The 16,226-nt window shown below is 38.5% G+C and overlaps 1 protein-coding gene across 6 annotated transcripts in view; it reads right to left on the bottom strand.

Moving 5' to 3' along the window:
• Nucleotides 1-1,936: 1,936 nt before the first annotated feature.
• Nucleotides 1,937-16,226, bottom strand: part of ASB3 (ankyrin repeat and SOCS box containing 3) — a 171,420-nt gene continuing 157,130 nt past the window's right edge. For all 6 annotated transcript variants that reach the window (XM_058278559.2, XM_071208834.1, XM_071208835.1 and 3 more), the window contains one exon: nucleotides 1,937-4,005. In XM_058278559.2, coding sequence (XP_058134542.1) covers nucleotides 3,800-4,005 — 206 coding nt within the window. In that variant the 3' untranslated portion in view covers nucleotides 1,937-3,799. The remainder of the gene's footprint in view (nucleotides 4,006-16,226) is intronic.

Raw genomic sequence — 16,226 nt, forward strand, 5'->3', positions numbered from 1 at the left:
TTCTCAGTTACCTTTCAGATACCTACTTCATGTCACACAGAGTCATAAGTAATGGATCTCTTGATTTAGGCTCTCTTCTATACATTAGTCTTGATATCTAAGCTATATTCAGCTGGATTCTTGGAATGAGAGAGAGGGAAGAAGGCAAGTGCTCCACTATAAAGGAATTAGTAGTACTTAAAGTGCTATTATGTTCCCAGCTCACAGGAAGAATTTTAGGGATCCCTTTGGTTTAAAGATCCTCTCTAAGTATTTAGATGAAGCCAGTAGGCTGAGCTTCCATTTGTTTTATGTAGAGGATGAATTCATGAAATTAGAAGAAAACAATGTGCAGTTCTGACATTTTTCCCCAAAAATTGTTAGATCTAAAACACTTGATCACAATAAAATGGCCCTTTACTAGCAATTTTGTCAGCCAGCCACTCAGCTATTACCCACCATTTAAAATCTGTCCCCAATTGCATTAGACACCTGCTGGCAATAATTATACTGAGAGTTCCTCTTCAAACAAATATTTCCATGACTAATCAAGGAATATAACTAGGGAAATACACCTCTGAGAACAGAGTGGAGTATAAAATTGAAAGGCAAATTTTAGATGAATTTTCTCAACTTATTTTCATATTCCACCCTGACAGATCCACCAAGTCCTCTGTTCTAGAGAAGACATGTAGTTATTTATAAACGCTCTTCTTATAGTTATTATTTATGGTAAGCTTTTAAAACCAACAAAATTATGATAGAATTTTAGGGAGTAACCAATCAAAAATACTCATATGTTTTCAAATTATACCTCAAGCAACATTCAAGAATCTATAAAGCATCACCTATCTCAAGCAGGTTTATAGATGTACTCAGGTAGAAAGATCTAAAGTTAGAGATATCAACTGGTCAGGTGTCATAAATAGGACACTTAAGCTTGGAGTCAAGATCACAGTCACAGGTAACCATCAGGCACAGGAGAAGCACAGTTAATCTCTAGGAAGCATGGTGATGAGAAGGATGCATATCAAGACACTTGCTATTTGACAAGAGGAGGAGGGTATTAAGGAAACAATGCCCAAGGTTACTGCTATTACATTAAATGGTCAGAGAAAGATATTCTATGACAGGTAGGATCAGGAGGAAATACAGCATGCTTAAAGAAAAACATGGAATCAAGGAAGAGGAATTCTTGGCAATTTTTATTAAAAGTGCTTGCCTAATTTGGGTTGATTTGTGTCCCAATCCTGGTAATATATACCACCATTTGAGAACTACTGCATGTAGAATTCAGTGCTGCCGTGCACAAGGAGAGCTGTGCCATGCAGCATGGCCCCCATGTACGGATGCACCACGCACAAAGAATGAGCCCCACAAGGAGAGCCACCCTGCACAAAGAGCGCAGACTGCCCAGGAGTGGCGCCGCACACACGGAGAGCTGATGCAGCAAGATGACACAACAGAAAGGAGACACAGATTCCTGGTGCCACCAAGAATGCAAGTGGACACAGACTAACACACAGCTAATGGACACAAGAGAACAGACAATGTGGGGGGGCGGGACGACAGAGAAATAAATAAATCTTTTTTTTAAAAAAAGGTATATTTTATGCAATAAGGCAAAATACATGAAACAGGTTTTTGGGGTTTTTTGAGGTACCAGAGCTGGGGATTGAACTTGGGACCTCATATGTGGGATGCCAGTGCTCAACCACTGAGTCACACTGGCTCCCCTGAGTTGGGTTTTTTTTTGTTTGTTTGTTTGCTTGTTGCTTGGGTTTTTTTTTTTTTTTTCAAAAGGCACCAGGAACTGAATCCAGGACCTCCCATGTGAGAAGCAGGCACTCAACCGCTTGAGCCACATCCACTCCCATGAATCAGTTTTAAATACCAAGGTCTTTTAAATGTTTAGGAAATATTGATTTTTTTCAGACTTTGAAGAAGAGCTCAATGGTGACTTCTTAATATTGAGTTTATTATATTCCTTAACACAAACAAGACAAAGGTAAAGAGTCAGCCTCAAATTTAAACATTCTATGTACAATTAGCTCAAACAAAAACTGGTGTAGAGTTAAAAATCAAACACTTAGGTTTGGAAAGATAAAGATTAAAACAACATTTAAAAAAGAATATATACACTACATGGCACATACATTTAACACAGAATTTTTTTATTTTAATTACTAGAATTTCTACCTGGTTTTTGCATATGCCGCCTTACGTCTGCCCCTGCATCCACATTCAAACTCCATCTCCACCCACACATGGGAACTGTAGCTCTAATCTGAACTAGGAGTTCAAAGATCCCTCTGGATCTCACCAATGCCTCTATCATTTAATGTACCTTCATCACTGGTTTTATCAAACAGCAAAAATCTATCACAAATGGATCTGGGTGACCCATTCTCATCTCCATTTAAGCCCCCAGGATCCCAACAGGACAGAAGGCTTCCTCCTTTGGACCCCATGTCTGACAGTCTATTATGACAGTGCGCTTTCATAACCTTTCTTCTCAAGGGTGGTCCCACAGGCTCTCACTACAGCTCACCTGATCCAGTGTTTAGTTCTTCCTGACTTTAGATTCAGATTGAGCAATCATAAAACCAATGAGACAGTGTTTCATTAACCTAGGATTCTGAGGTCTATATTTCATGGAGAGCTTGATAATACATCTAGACAATAATAAGGAAAAACACTATAATATTACTAGAACTGGCTATCACTGCTTCAAAGGATCAAAGTATGTCCTCTGATTCTGGGATTAAGTTGAGCTTGAATCTTAAATTGGAAAAGTAGCTCAAGAATACATACCTTTTTCACTTCAAAAAAAGAAAGGTCTATCCCTCACAGTCTCCTGATTAGAATTCTAAATATGTAAAATGTTCAATTATGTCAGTATTGACCTAATTTTTTTTCAGCTCTATAAGTCTTGGAGTTAAAAATCTGTTCTTGCCTTTGCAGACTAGAAATAAAGTCTTTTTTTTTTTTTTGCAGAGTATAAAGGAACTGAAGGGAAAAAAAACAGGAAAATGATTTTCCATATTCTTTAAAAAAAAAAATTGTTCCCTGAGTTTGCATGTGAAAAGCCAATAAATACCAATTCCTTCAAATAGTAAATTAATTAGGAGATGAGAATGGAAAACAATAAGATAGGAAAATGTGTTCTTTTATAAACATAAGAGATTCAACCCCAAATAATAAAGTAATACTAATAACACAAGGGATTCAACCCCCACAGTTGTATACATATCCAGTGAAATTTTTTGCATTCCATTCTGAGCTCCCAGCACCAGTTAAACACAGAATCATAGATGGAAACATGCCATGTTTAGCACTAGAAGCAACATTTACTGTTCATTAATATAATAAAAAGAATATGGTCAGGCAAATGAATATTATAATACAAAACATGCTGGCAATAAAACTGCAATTAAGAAATATAAGTATGGATGTGTCATGATGATGGGAACGAGTGTTGTTGGGGGGGAGGGGGGAGGGGGGGTGGGGGGGTGGGGTTGAATGGGACCTCACATATATATTTTTAATGTAGTATTATTACAAAGTCAATAAAAAAAAAAAAAAAAAAACAGAAAACAAAACAGGAACTCCCTATGAATAAATCCCTGGCAGAGCACAATAAATGTGAAGTTGCTTATCCAAAAAAAAAAAAAAAGAAATATAAGTGAGGTTTATAATATTTTTACTGGAAAGCCCAGTTTGTAAACATTCATATTAAACCACATCTTTTGTGACTATAAAATCATCAAGAATTTTTACTCCATGGCTCTTTTGTTTTGGTGGTAAGAAATGAGTCGTGTTAAGTAGCTTCAGTGATTTCTCCTTCTTGAATAACTGCCAGTTCCGGAACCCCATTCATCCTCAGAACCTCTGCATAGAGCAAATAATCATGCAGGCTGCTGGGAAGTGGCAACTGACGGATAAAACTATCAGATCTTAGGTGTTCTGGTTTTAGACTGGATCGAATTTTCAAGCGACAAAGGTGGGTCAGGGATGGAAGAGAAGCTGGAGAAACAAACAAAAGAAGCAAGATGAAAATCTTTTAGGCAAAGGGATATAATAGAACTCTTAGGTAAATGCCATTTTAAAATCTGTTTGTAATAAGATGTGTTATGTTGCTCAAGCTTACTAAAGAAGAAGAGCACATGAGCTAGAATGACCACAATAGATTTTATTTATTCATTCTTTTCAAGGCCTTTACCTGGCTTCTCTCCCTCCAGTAGTAGACCGAACACTCAGTATCAGGAACCGGAGTTATGAAAGACTGAATGTTCAAATTCTAAAGTTCTGACAATACTAAGTAGTACTTAAAAAATGATACACTAATATTAGAAATGATAGTTCAAAGAAGCAAATGCTACATCCCTTTTACTGTTTTGTTGCAAATGGTCTCAAGACCTACCACATCAACTGAATGGATATGTTAAGATTTCCCTCTTTTAATCCTAGCGCCATTAGGTCAAAAATTTTTAATTGGCCAAAAGGAAGAGAACATTATTGATAGTCTACTATGCTATACACTCATACACTTCACACATATTCTTTCTTTTTATCTTCACTATATGAGATATGTATTATCAGACTATTATAGACATGAGAAAATAGAGGTTTAAATGCCAATTGAAAGGAAACCAGAGAATATCTATGTCTAATGATTAAGTGGATCATTTTTGAAATACCAGTTGGTATGTATAACAGTGATTTTGGTGGTGGATGAAGATTGTGGTTAATAGCATAAATATAAGAATGTTCTTTGACCAAGTGTTAAGAATATAGTGATACACAGGAAAATTACAACCAATGTAACTTGTGGATGACAGTTAATAGTAATATTGCAATATTTTTGCAGCAATGGTAAAGAAGATAGTCTATCAATTCTGAGACAACAATAGGGGGTTTTAAGGGGTTTGGGGATTTTTCCTTTTGGAGAAATGAAAATGTTCTAAAACTGACTGATGACAGTACAACTCTGTGATGAAAATGAGAGCCATTGAGTATAAGCTTTGAATGAACTGTACAACACATGGGGCTGTATAACACAGGGAATCCAGTGGTGAAAGATGGACTGTGGTTAATAGGACAAATATGAAAATGTTCTCTCATGAACTATAACAAATGTACAATACTAATACGGGGTATTAATAATTGGATGAGTTGGAGGAATATACACCAAATATAAGATATAGACTACAGTTAGTAATATTTTGATGATGCTATCTCATAGTTTGTAACAAAAATTTCACACAATAATGCAAGGTGTTGGTGGTGGAATGATGTATAGGAGCCCTATACATCACCATGATATGTATGCTTGTTTTGTAAGTTCACAGCTTTTACTATATACTTATATTTATGTATGCTCATGTATGAATGATATACTTCAATAAAATTTTATTTTAAAAAATAACTTTCTAAAGGTCACACAGCTAGTGAGTAGCAGAGACAGAATTCAAACTCAGGTCCATCTCACTCTAAAACCTGTGTGTGTGTGTACTATATCTACTACTATAGCCAAAAGCTAATTATTAATTAAAGGGTCATCCATATGCACGTAATTAAGAACTGTATGATAGTTTAATTTCCCATGGTGAAAAATGTTGAAGAGGTTAATGTTCATGGAAACTGAGAGCACTACAAACAACAATGCTTTTATGTTAATTAATCTAAAACTTTTTATTGGTCTATGAAGTATTTTTTAAATCCCTGTGAAATATAACAATGATGACCAGAATGGGATAAGAACAGTAGAGATGAACTATAAATAGCACAACTGATAACAGACCAAGATAGTATGACTCCACATATAGGGTTCTTTAAACTGTAATACCCCAAAGAGCCTGAGACCAACTAATTCTTTAACATCTTCAATATCTTCCAAACCATGGAAATTAAACCATTATCTTCAATTTGATAAGATTTTTCCTCTTACTGGGGAAAAAGGGTATGGTTACTATAAAGTTGCAATGAATATAATGATGTGCTCAAAGTTTAAGAAACTCCTCAAACCATAATGTTTCAAAATGCCAAATAGGGAAAGCAAAGCAGCTCTTTAATTCTGAACATAAAACATGAGTCTAAGAAAAGGTGGGCACTTTCTTAAACCATATGAGTCAGACTCCCTATAGTAAATAATAAAATTGCAGCATCTAGTCTATAGCACACTTATTTCTAAAGTGTTTTCATTTCCATATTTTATTTAAATTTTACCCTTTTCTGTAAGTTAAAAGGAGGAATCATCATTCTCATTTCTAAGATGAAAAACCACAGGTAAAGACAGAAATGGAAAGCTTAGCAAGAATAAATAGGGAGAACATGTCCAAACTTCAAATTTCACAGTTTTCCAAAGGTGTTAGTGTGTTGACTGTGTTCAATTATCAATATAAGAAACCCCTCTTACCCAGTGAGATCAGGGCAAATAACTGATTCTGTTATATGAAGGTTACTTTAAAGTATATACTTCAGTTTATACATCATCTATGATATACAATTTGACTTTCTTTTATTTTTTAATTTAATTTTATTTAAATGATATGAACAAGGCCTCCTTGTTAATGAAAAAGATGAAGAGAAAAATGCTTAATCATATTCATATCTCATAAAATTAAACCACATATTCTTTTTTTTGACCATTAGGATTGATATAACATCTTCTTTGCTTTTGCTACAAAAATATTACAATATTATTGTTAACTATAGCCTATAAGTGATAGCTGTATTTTCCCCACGTATCACCATATTCTTAACACCTTCTAGTGGAAGAACATTCCTGTATTGATATTATTAACTACAATCCTCATCTACTGCCAAAACCACTGTTATACATTCCCTATATTATCCCCCAGCTGTCCTCCAACTAACAACCTCCCTAGACTATCCATTTCGGTCACAGTCACATCCATAAATCAACAGTGTTAAACTCATTAAAATGTCCTATCAACTCCATTCACTACCACATATTTACAATTGACCTTATTAAACCTTGTATATATATCCAGTGTCAGCTCCCCCTTCTCAATCCACTTTGCATCTCCCACCAACCTACACTCCACAGTCCAACTCCGTAAGTCTACTCGTCACATTTCATTCCTATAAGTGAGACCATACAACATTTGTCCTCTTGTGTCTGGCTTATTTCCCTCTACAAAATGTCCTCAAGGTTTCTCCATATTGGCATGTGCTTCCTCAATTCATTTCTTCTTACAGCTAACTAGTATCCTATTTTGTTCATCCACTCATCGGATGGTAGATACTTAGGTTGTTTTCTTCTGTGTTAGTGAGCCAAAGGGTGCTGATCCAAAAGACCAGGTATCGTATGGCTTTCATAAAGGGTATTTATTTGGGGTAGAAGCTTACAGTTACCAGGCCATAAAGCATAAGTTACTTCCCTCACAGAAGTCTTTTCCCACATGTTGGAGCAAGATGGCTGCCAACATTCATTCAGTCTTCCTCTTCAAAGGTCTTAAGGCTCTGTGGTCCCAGCTTCTTCCAATATCAGCTGTAAGTTAGGGTAAGTCTCTGCTCTCTCCCAGGGCTCGTTTCTCTCCAGGCTCAGCTGCTCTGCTCTCTCCCATGTCTTTACTTCCCATGCTCCAGCTCAAAACTCCAACCTCCCCTGTCTGTGGTGCAGTTTTTCTGTGAGCCCCTGCCCACCAAGGGGGTGGGGACTCAACATCCTATGAACGTGGCCCAATCAAAGCCTCAATTGTTATTTAATCAAGTAAAAGTGAAACCCCTGAAATCAATATAATCTAATATGCCCAGAGGAAAAGACCAGTTCACAAACATAATCCAATATCTATTTTTGAAATTCATAAACAATATCAAACTGCAACATCATCTTTTAGCAATTGTGAATAATTCTGCTATGAACACTGGTATGCAAAATGTCTGCTCATGTCCTTGCTTTCAGCTCTTCTGAATAAAGTTCTATATTTATAGATTCCTGAGGAACCAGCAAACCACCCTCCACAGAGGTTGCACCATTTTATGCTCCCATCAACAGTGAAGGAGTGTTCCTATTTCTCCACATCCTGTCCAGCACTTGTAGCTTTCTGTTTTTTTAATAATGGTCATTCTTGATGGTGTGAAATGGTATTTCATTAAAGTTTTGTTCTACATATCCCTAATAGCTAGTGGTTTTGAGCATCTTTTCATGTGCCTTTTGGCCATTCATATTTCCTCTTTGGAAAAATGTCTAAGTCTTTTGCCCATTTTTAAATTGGGTTGCTTGTTGTTTTGTTGTTAAGTTGTGTGATCTCTATATATAACATGGAAATCAAACTCTTGTCAGATTTGTGGTTTCTGAGGAATTTTTCCCAATTAGTTGGCTGTCTTTCCACCTTCTTAACAAAATCATTTGAAATATAAAAGCATTTTATTTTGAGGAAGTCCCATTTATCTACTTTTTCTTTCATTGCTCGTGCTTTGGGCATAAGATCCAACAAACCATCAACTTCCATAAGATCTTGAAGATAGTTCTCTAGGAGTTTTATGGTTCTATTTTTTATATTTAGGTCCTTGATCCATTTTGAGTTAATTTTTCTGTAAGGTGTAAGACAGGGGACCTCTTTCTTTCTTTTAGCTATGGATATCCAGTTTTCCAAGTACCCAGTACCATTTGTTGACTACGCTGTCCTGATGCAGCTGAGTAGGTCAGAACAGCCTATTTAATTACAGCATGAATTTAAAAACAATTGCAAAGTAAAGTAAGGACAAAATCATTCCACATTTTTACAATTTTTTTCCATATCTTTCAGTTGCCTCACCATATCGATTGTTATTCAGTGCTCACCTTTATCAAGTCTTTTTTAAAACACTCACCTTAGCTTTAATAGAAATAATGTTTCCCTTTTCACACTCATATTTCTTTGGTTTATGCATACAATCTATAATTGTTTAACTACAATAATATGCACAAATGTAACAAGTTTTGGAAATAAGCATAACTGCTTCTTGATAAACACACAAATCACCTAAAAGTATGTTGGCATACTAGAGAGTAGCGTACCAGTTGTAAACATTGAGCATGCCATGGACACAGTCAGATGGATGGATAGAGGGAATTATGAGACTGGTTAATTCAGAGCATGAGTTAAAGTGAGGCTGGTTAAGGGAATTTCTTCTATATTCATTAAGAATTTAGTATATATATTTTGTTAATTGAATCCCTTCATTCTGCACATTCTTGTTAAAGTGGATACTTATTACACACACAGAAGAAACATAAAGGATGGCTATGCAACCCAGAGCAGTGCTGCTCACACAGGATTAAGGATCCTTAATGCTTCCCCAGCTTCTCTGATTTGACAGATTATGCTGAGTTAGTGTGAGTACTTACACTAAGGAGAACTCCTCTGGCTGTCCCAAAAGTTCTGGCAGTGCTGAAAAGCCTTTCCAGGTCATCTGATTACACCACTATTGCCATATCTTTAAAGCTAAATAAAACATTTGTTTGTTTAGGCTAAAATGTGTGTGGGAACTTATACATTAGTGATCAAGTCAAACTGTACCAGTATACATTTGTTATGGTGTTACAGGAGGCTTAAGTGAATTGCCCACTATGACACTGCCAATCAACAACATAGCTGATAGTCCATTCAACTGCTTTGACTGCAATTCTTAAGGTCTTCAACCTGTGATAAGCCAAACCACTGAAACAACATCTTCCAAACCACTGAAACAATCATAAGTTTCAGAAAGTCTTTCCATTTACTGAAAAAAAAAAAGGAGGGTATAGTTAGGTCATATAGTCAGATATTGGTTGCAATTTTAATTGCTCCATTTTGATTTTCCTACTGAGCCATAATAGATCAATGCCCTAACGAAATTAGAGCTAAGAACTGTGTTCATTTGAACAGAGGGAGTCTTTAATCTATATATTATTAACATGAACAATAATATTCCCATCGGCACCATTTTAGTTTAATATGCCTGTAAACAGTAAGGGAATTTTATAACTATATATGCAATATTTCTAATTTTTAATTGCTAGTAAAGTTTTAATGATGCACAGTATTTTCAAATACATTGTCACAAGGCTGAGAGATAAACAATGCCTTCAATTTATAAGATGAAGCTATATGTAAAACATAATTTTATGGAAACTCTTAACATCAGATTTTAATTTTTTTAAAAAATCTATCTCTTTTTGGAGTACGGCACTGATCTTAGATAACAAAACGATATCTGAAAGTGACGTAATCAATGCGGTGACGTAAGACAGCCCCTGGAAAAGTCTTCCCTCAGAATCAAATAATAAAAGGATAAATCCCAATTGTGTAGCACTCTGGAGGAAAACAGAGACAGGAGGACTCCACAAATACCAAATCAAAGAAAAAGAGAAATGACCTCCAAGAGCAGGTAGGAGATCTTCCTGGAGCTGCCAGTCTGGATCCCTCCCCTTTACTTGGTTCTGCACAACATAGGAGTTGCACAGAGACAACTCCTATGAGTTGTCCCTCATAGTCTGCATCTATAGCACCACTCATAGCAGCAAGTTAGAATTCTATACATATCCAGGCACAGGGACCCAAGTCCTCAGAGATCCAAGGCAAAACACAAGTCACTGAGGAATGCCATATACAAAAGGAACCCCAGGGTATTGGGGGAAAAAAGAGAGAGAGAGAATGTGAGTTAGGAAGAGGTATGCTCACTCAATCCAGTCACTGTTTGCTGGACTACTTAAATACAAAGCTGACCTTTCTGGACTGAACCACCTTTCTAGACTACCTCACCGGGGTCCCCAGGGTGGGATACCCTAAAGGGGAAGAAACACAGGAGGCAGAAAAGCCTCACAGACTAAAAAAAAAAAACGGCAGGGGGTTGGGGGGGTGGGGGTGGAGCGCGGGGAACTGAGCTACTGTAAGACAAGATGGATCCCAGAATTGAGAGTATAAGGAAAAGGGAGCACTGAGTGAGGGAGGGTATTTAAACAAATCATAGGAACTGGGAAGAAATTCTGTACAAAAACAAACAGAACAGATCAAGATTTTCAAAGAAGAAACAGAAGAAAGAAAGCTTTCTCCTAGAGGTGAAACAACTGCACAAAAGTGCAATCTTTAAAATTATATCGCATATCCAAAGCAAGAGAGAAGAAGGAAGAGCTGAGAAAATACAAACAGCTGAACATGGGCTACTGTAAAGTCCAAAATAAGTTGGGCCAAGTGTCAAAAAAGAGCCTTAAAATAAAGCCAACCAAGATTAAAACCCTAGACAAGAGGGAGAAACTAACTTCCAGCATTAATGAATCAGAATAATAAGAGGCCTAGACATCAGCAAAAAATTAAAAGTCAACTAAGAAACAGGAAATATGGCTTAGTCAAGGGAAAAAAATTTAAACTTCAGAGGAGATGGAGAATTTGGAATCTAAATCAATTCAAAGAAATAAGGGAAAATATAGATAGAAATAAATTAATGGTGTTTATAGAGTTAAAGGATATTAAGAAGACAATGTGTGATCATAAAGCAGAATTTGAAGGTTTAAAAAGGAACATAACAGAAATTATGGGGATGAAAGGCCCAATAATGGAGATTAAAAATATGCTATGGGCATACAACAGCAGATTTGAACAAGCTGAAGAAAGAATCAGCAAACTAGAAGACAAGAACAGAAAACATACAGTTATAAGGATAGAAAAAATAATAGGAAAAATTGGGTGGTTTCTCTGAGATGTGTATGACAGCATGAAGCTTTCAAACATATGTGTATTGGGTATCCCAGAAGGAGAAGAGAAAAGGGGCAAAAAAAATGTTTGAGGAAATAATAGCCAAAAACTTGCTAACCCTCATGAAAAACATAAATATCAATATCGGAGGGGGGGGATGTAGGGGGAAGGGGGGGTTATATGGGAACCTCTTCTGTTTGTCTTCAATGTAACGTTCCTTGTGATATATTAACTGTAATTATATATATATCCAGGAGGGACAACAAACTCCAAACAGAGTAAATTAAAATAGACCTACTCTGTGACACCTATTGTTCAGACTGTCAAATGCTAGAGATAGAGAATTCTCAAAGCAGCAAGAGAAAAATGATTCACCACATACAATGGCTGCTCAATAAAACTAAGTGCCAATTTCTCATGAAAAACCATGAAGGCAAAACAGCAGTGGTATGATATATTAAAGATGCTTTAAAAAACAGAAGAAAAACAGTCCTTCCAAGTGAGAGAGAGTTGAAAATATTCACAGATAAACAAAAACTGAGAGAGTTCATCAACAAAAGACCTGCCCAGCAAGAATTGCTAGAGAGCGTTCTTCAGGTTGAAAGGAAAATACACAAGAGAGTGGCTTGGAGTAGTGTGAAGAAGTGAAGATTAGTAAAGGTAATTAAAAGAATAAATGCAAAATCCAATAGTACTATATCAATCTATAACTCTGCACTTTAATTCCTATAAGAGTCAAAATACAACTGAACAAGAAAAAGTCTTATTTCCTGACAATGGATATACAAAATATAAAGAGGTAATATAGGAGAAAAACAACATAAAGATGGGGAAAGGAAGGGTATGTGAACAGAAATCAGGTATGCAATTGAAGCTAGCTAAGTTGTTATCTTTTCAAATTAGTGGGTTATAGATGTAGGTTGTGTAATATAAATCCCAAGGTAACTACAAAGTATTTCAAAATCAAAGACTTACTCTGGCTAGAGGAGCCCACATCAAATCTTGGTGCATACTTCTATCCTTCTCTCCCATTTCTCAGCAAGTTCTGTTCTTTTCCCCCATTTCCCAATAAATTATTTTTACTGGCCTAATTAAACTGGTGTGTTCTTAAATTCTTTTATGTGACATAGCCAAGAATCTAGAGGAATCCAACACTTTCCCAGCCTCATTTGGTGAGCCACTGCCAAGAGACAGAAAGGCAGGTGGTGTTCTCTGACCCCCACCAGAGACTGGTAAGGTTTAATTAAGGCCTGTGTGTGCCCTCTTTTGGCTGTGCCATTTTAAAGGGGTTCTTGGATAGGCTCACAAAGGACAAAAACTCCGTCTGCCCAGATTTCCAGGTCCCTCTTCAGAGGTGGTAGGGACAAGCCCCCACACCATGCAGATCCAAGGAAGTTCTGGGTGGTGGGTGAAACCATCCTTGAAACCTCACTGGGCATGCGGCCTAAGTCAGGCAGGAGTCTGCTGGGAGATTATCAGGCCCTCTCTGTGGGTTCAGAATGGCTATCACCCATTGTGTCATTTCCTTTGACCACTAATTTACTCCTTTTAAGAAGTACATTTGACTTCCAACTACTGTTGTCTTCTTTTTGGGTCTGTGAGATGCTTTAGAATGCCTTAGAAATTGAAAATGCATTTGTTAGCAGGCATGAGCCCCACCCTTGGTAGTGCCCTGAGGCTTTGCTCCTTCTCAGCCCTGAGAAAGCCCTGAGGCTGTTCACTGGTAAGTCACAGAATAATTAGTTAGTTTTTTTAATGGGCTTTTAAAGTCAGGTTTAACTGAGGAACTCAGCCCCTGGGAGCGGCTATGAGGTAAGCTCACTGATAGCCAGCTCCTAAGTCTGCTGCAAAGTAGGCAAAAGAAAGGTCCCTAGCCAGCCTTTTTCCTAGGGTCAGCCCAGCTTGGGTGTTTGGTTGGGAAGCTGGACCCAGATACCCCCAAGACCTCTAAACCTCTGGGGACGCCCAGGGACATAAGGTTCCCGTTGCCAAGAACATGGGGACAGTGAGCAGGGCTCCCTGATTTCCAAGATCCTGACCAAGCAAGCAATCCGTTCATTCAGGTCTAGCAGTGGGACACCATCTAGACTGGCAAACGCATTTTATCCTCCCCTAGGATAATGGCAGCTCTTCCAGCATTCCAGCAGACTCCCCATTGGGGTGCCTTCTGAGAAACTGGAACAACCTGCTTACTGATGGTCTAAAAAGAAAGAAGCTAATCTTTCCCTGCCACGTCATGTGGCCACAGAATGGCCAAGAGTGGGCTCTGTATTGGACTCTGAATTCCAGTTAAATCTGTGTAAGAAAGAAGGAAAGGACAGACAGATCTGAGGACCAGAGAACATGTGGCCATGTCTCTTTAAAGGGATGAGAAAATGCACTCTATTTACTAAAACTCTCCTGTGTAGAATAAGGAAGATCCTCATGTGCCATCAATTGATTAAAAGGTTCCTGGTTTTCCCAGCCCCCTGCCTATTTCCTTGTAATATTCCAGTTACTCCAGTGAAAAAGGCTCGCAGGGTTTTACCCCCTGCTGGAAGGTAACTAATAGGATACAGTCTCCAAAGCAGCCCCAATTTGTATCTCACTGGGAGCAGGGCTTCTCTAGACCCCTTAGCTCTGTACTTAGCAGTTGCCCAGTGATTTTCCTTGAGGAACTAAGCCAGAGAGGATCCTGCATGAAGTTCTGCCATGGACAGACACTGGTAGCTTTGTGTCTAGGTGATTCTAAAGTCAAGTCTTTCCCTAAGCTACGCTAAGTGTGTACAATTCTCTCCTGTTCTAATTTGTGCTTGCTTGAACTTTGTCAGTCTGCTCATGCCTAGGAACTCATAAATCAGATTTGGGGTTTGCCTGTTACAAATTGGATACTGGTGAAAAGTAACCAAATTAGTAGGTTTTAAATGTCAGTACTATCTTGTAATTGAATTTTATATAAAAAAGAAATCAGGGAAACAGACTTGGCCCAGTGGTTAGGGCGTCCGGCTACCACATGGGAGATCCGCGGTTCAAACCCTGGGCCTCCTTGACCCGTGTGGAGCTGGCCCATGCACAGTGCTGATGCACGCAAGGAGTGCCCTGCCACGCAGGGGTGTCCCCGCGCAGGGGAGCCCCACGCACAAGGAGTGCGCCCCCTAAAGAGAGCCACCCAGCGTGAAAGAAAGTACAGCCTGCCTAAGAATGGCGCCACCCACATGGAGAGCTGACACAAGATGACGCAACAAAAAGAAACACAGATTCCCGTGCCGCTGACAACAACAGAAGCAGACAAAGAAACAAGATGCAGTAAACAGACACAGAGAACAGACAACCGGGTGGGGGGGGGAGGGGAGAGAAATAAATAAATAAATCTTTTAAGAAAATAAAATAAATCATAAAGTGGAATTAATTCAGCTGCTGAAAAAGCAAAAAAAACTTAGCAGAGTTGTTACTAATAAAATTGTTTTCGTTGCTTAGTTAATAAATGGAAGAGCCCAAATTGTTTAAACTTACTAGAAACTATATATCTAAGAGTTAGTATCATTATATAGATAAGTTTATATTATAAAACAGCAGAAGTGAAGCCAGCTACTAAGATGGGGAATCAACAGATGGACCTGGAACCTGGCAGAAAGTCTATGTGGACATCACTAATCCCCAAGATAGCTGTTGGAAGACCCTCCCCAAGATTCTGCCATTCAGAAAAAGACTTCCTTCGGAAACCAAGAGAAGCCCTGTATATTCCCCTAATGACTTTATCATTGTGCCCTCACAGGAGATTAATGGGAGAGATAATCAATCAAAATGGTAAACAGCTGGAACTTCTCTCCTGCCATTAGCAAAGGGGTGGAATAATTAACAGTTCAAAAAGCAGGCACAGGAAAACCAGCAAGATGGCTGCAGAGTAGGGAGCTCCTAGAGTCAGCTCCTGCTACAGGGGAGTAATTAAACCCCCAGAGTTCTCTGGAATTAGCTGAAGTACCTCTTTGGGGGCTCCAGGAGGCCAGAAGAGCCTCCTGCAACATCCTTGAAGGAATGGAAGAAGGAGACTGCCCATCTGCAGAGAAGACTGGTAAGTAGAGGCTCCACGCCCGAGGCCGGTGGCCATCCTCCACTGGAGGCACAAGACGCCTCGGGAAGTGTTCCACAGCTGGAATTGAAAGCTCCACTTCCCAAAAACAGGAGAGGAAGAGGTGGTTGGACACCAATTTCAGCTGCTGATGAGTAAATTCAGTGGGCTACATCATAATCCTGAGAACAGCTAAAGTTTGAGCCTGTCCAAGTCAGAAAGAGGCCTGGAGCCACCATCTTAACTCCACACCAGGCACAAGGGGAAGGAGGGCAGACTGAAAATCACAGTGCTGGTAGGGACCAGCTTCTTTCCATCCAGGTCAGATTGCAGCTCCAGCCTAGGCCCAAGTGCCATCTCCAACAGGAAGGAAGCTGCAGGGACCTGCACCAGCCTCTCTGGGAAATTACCAGCCTAGCCACGGAGGCCAGTGATTATCCTACTCTGGTGGCGTGAGCTGTCCTAGAAGCTGTTCTGTGACTGAAGCTCCATTTCCCAAGAACAGGGAAGGAGGA

Source organism: Dasypus novemcinctus, chromosome 17 (assembly GCF_030445035.2).
Source record: "Dasypus novemcinctus isolate mDasNov1 chromosome 17, mDasNov1.1.hap2, whole genome shotgun sequence".
Lineage (NCBI taxonomy): Eukaryota > Metazoa > Chordata > Mammalia > Cingulata > Dasypodidae > Dasypus > Dasypus novemcinctus.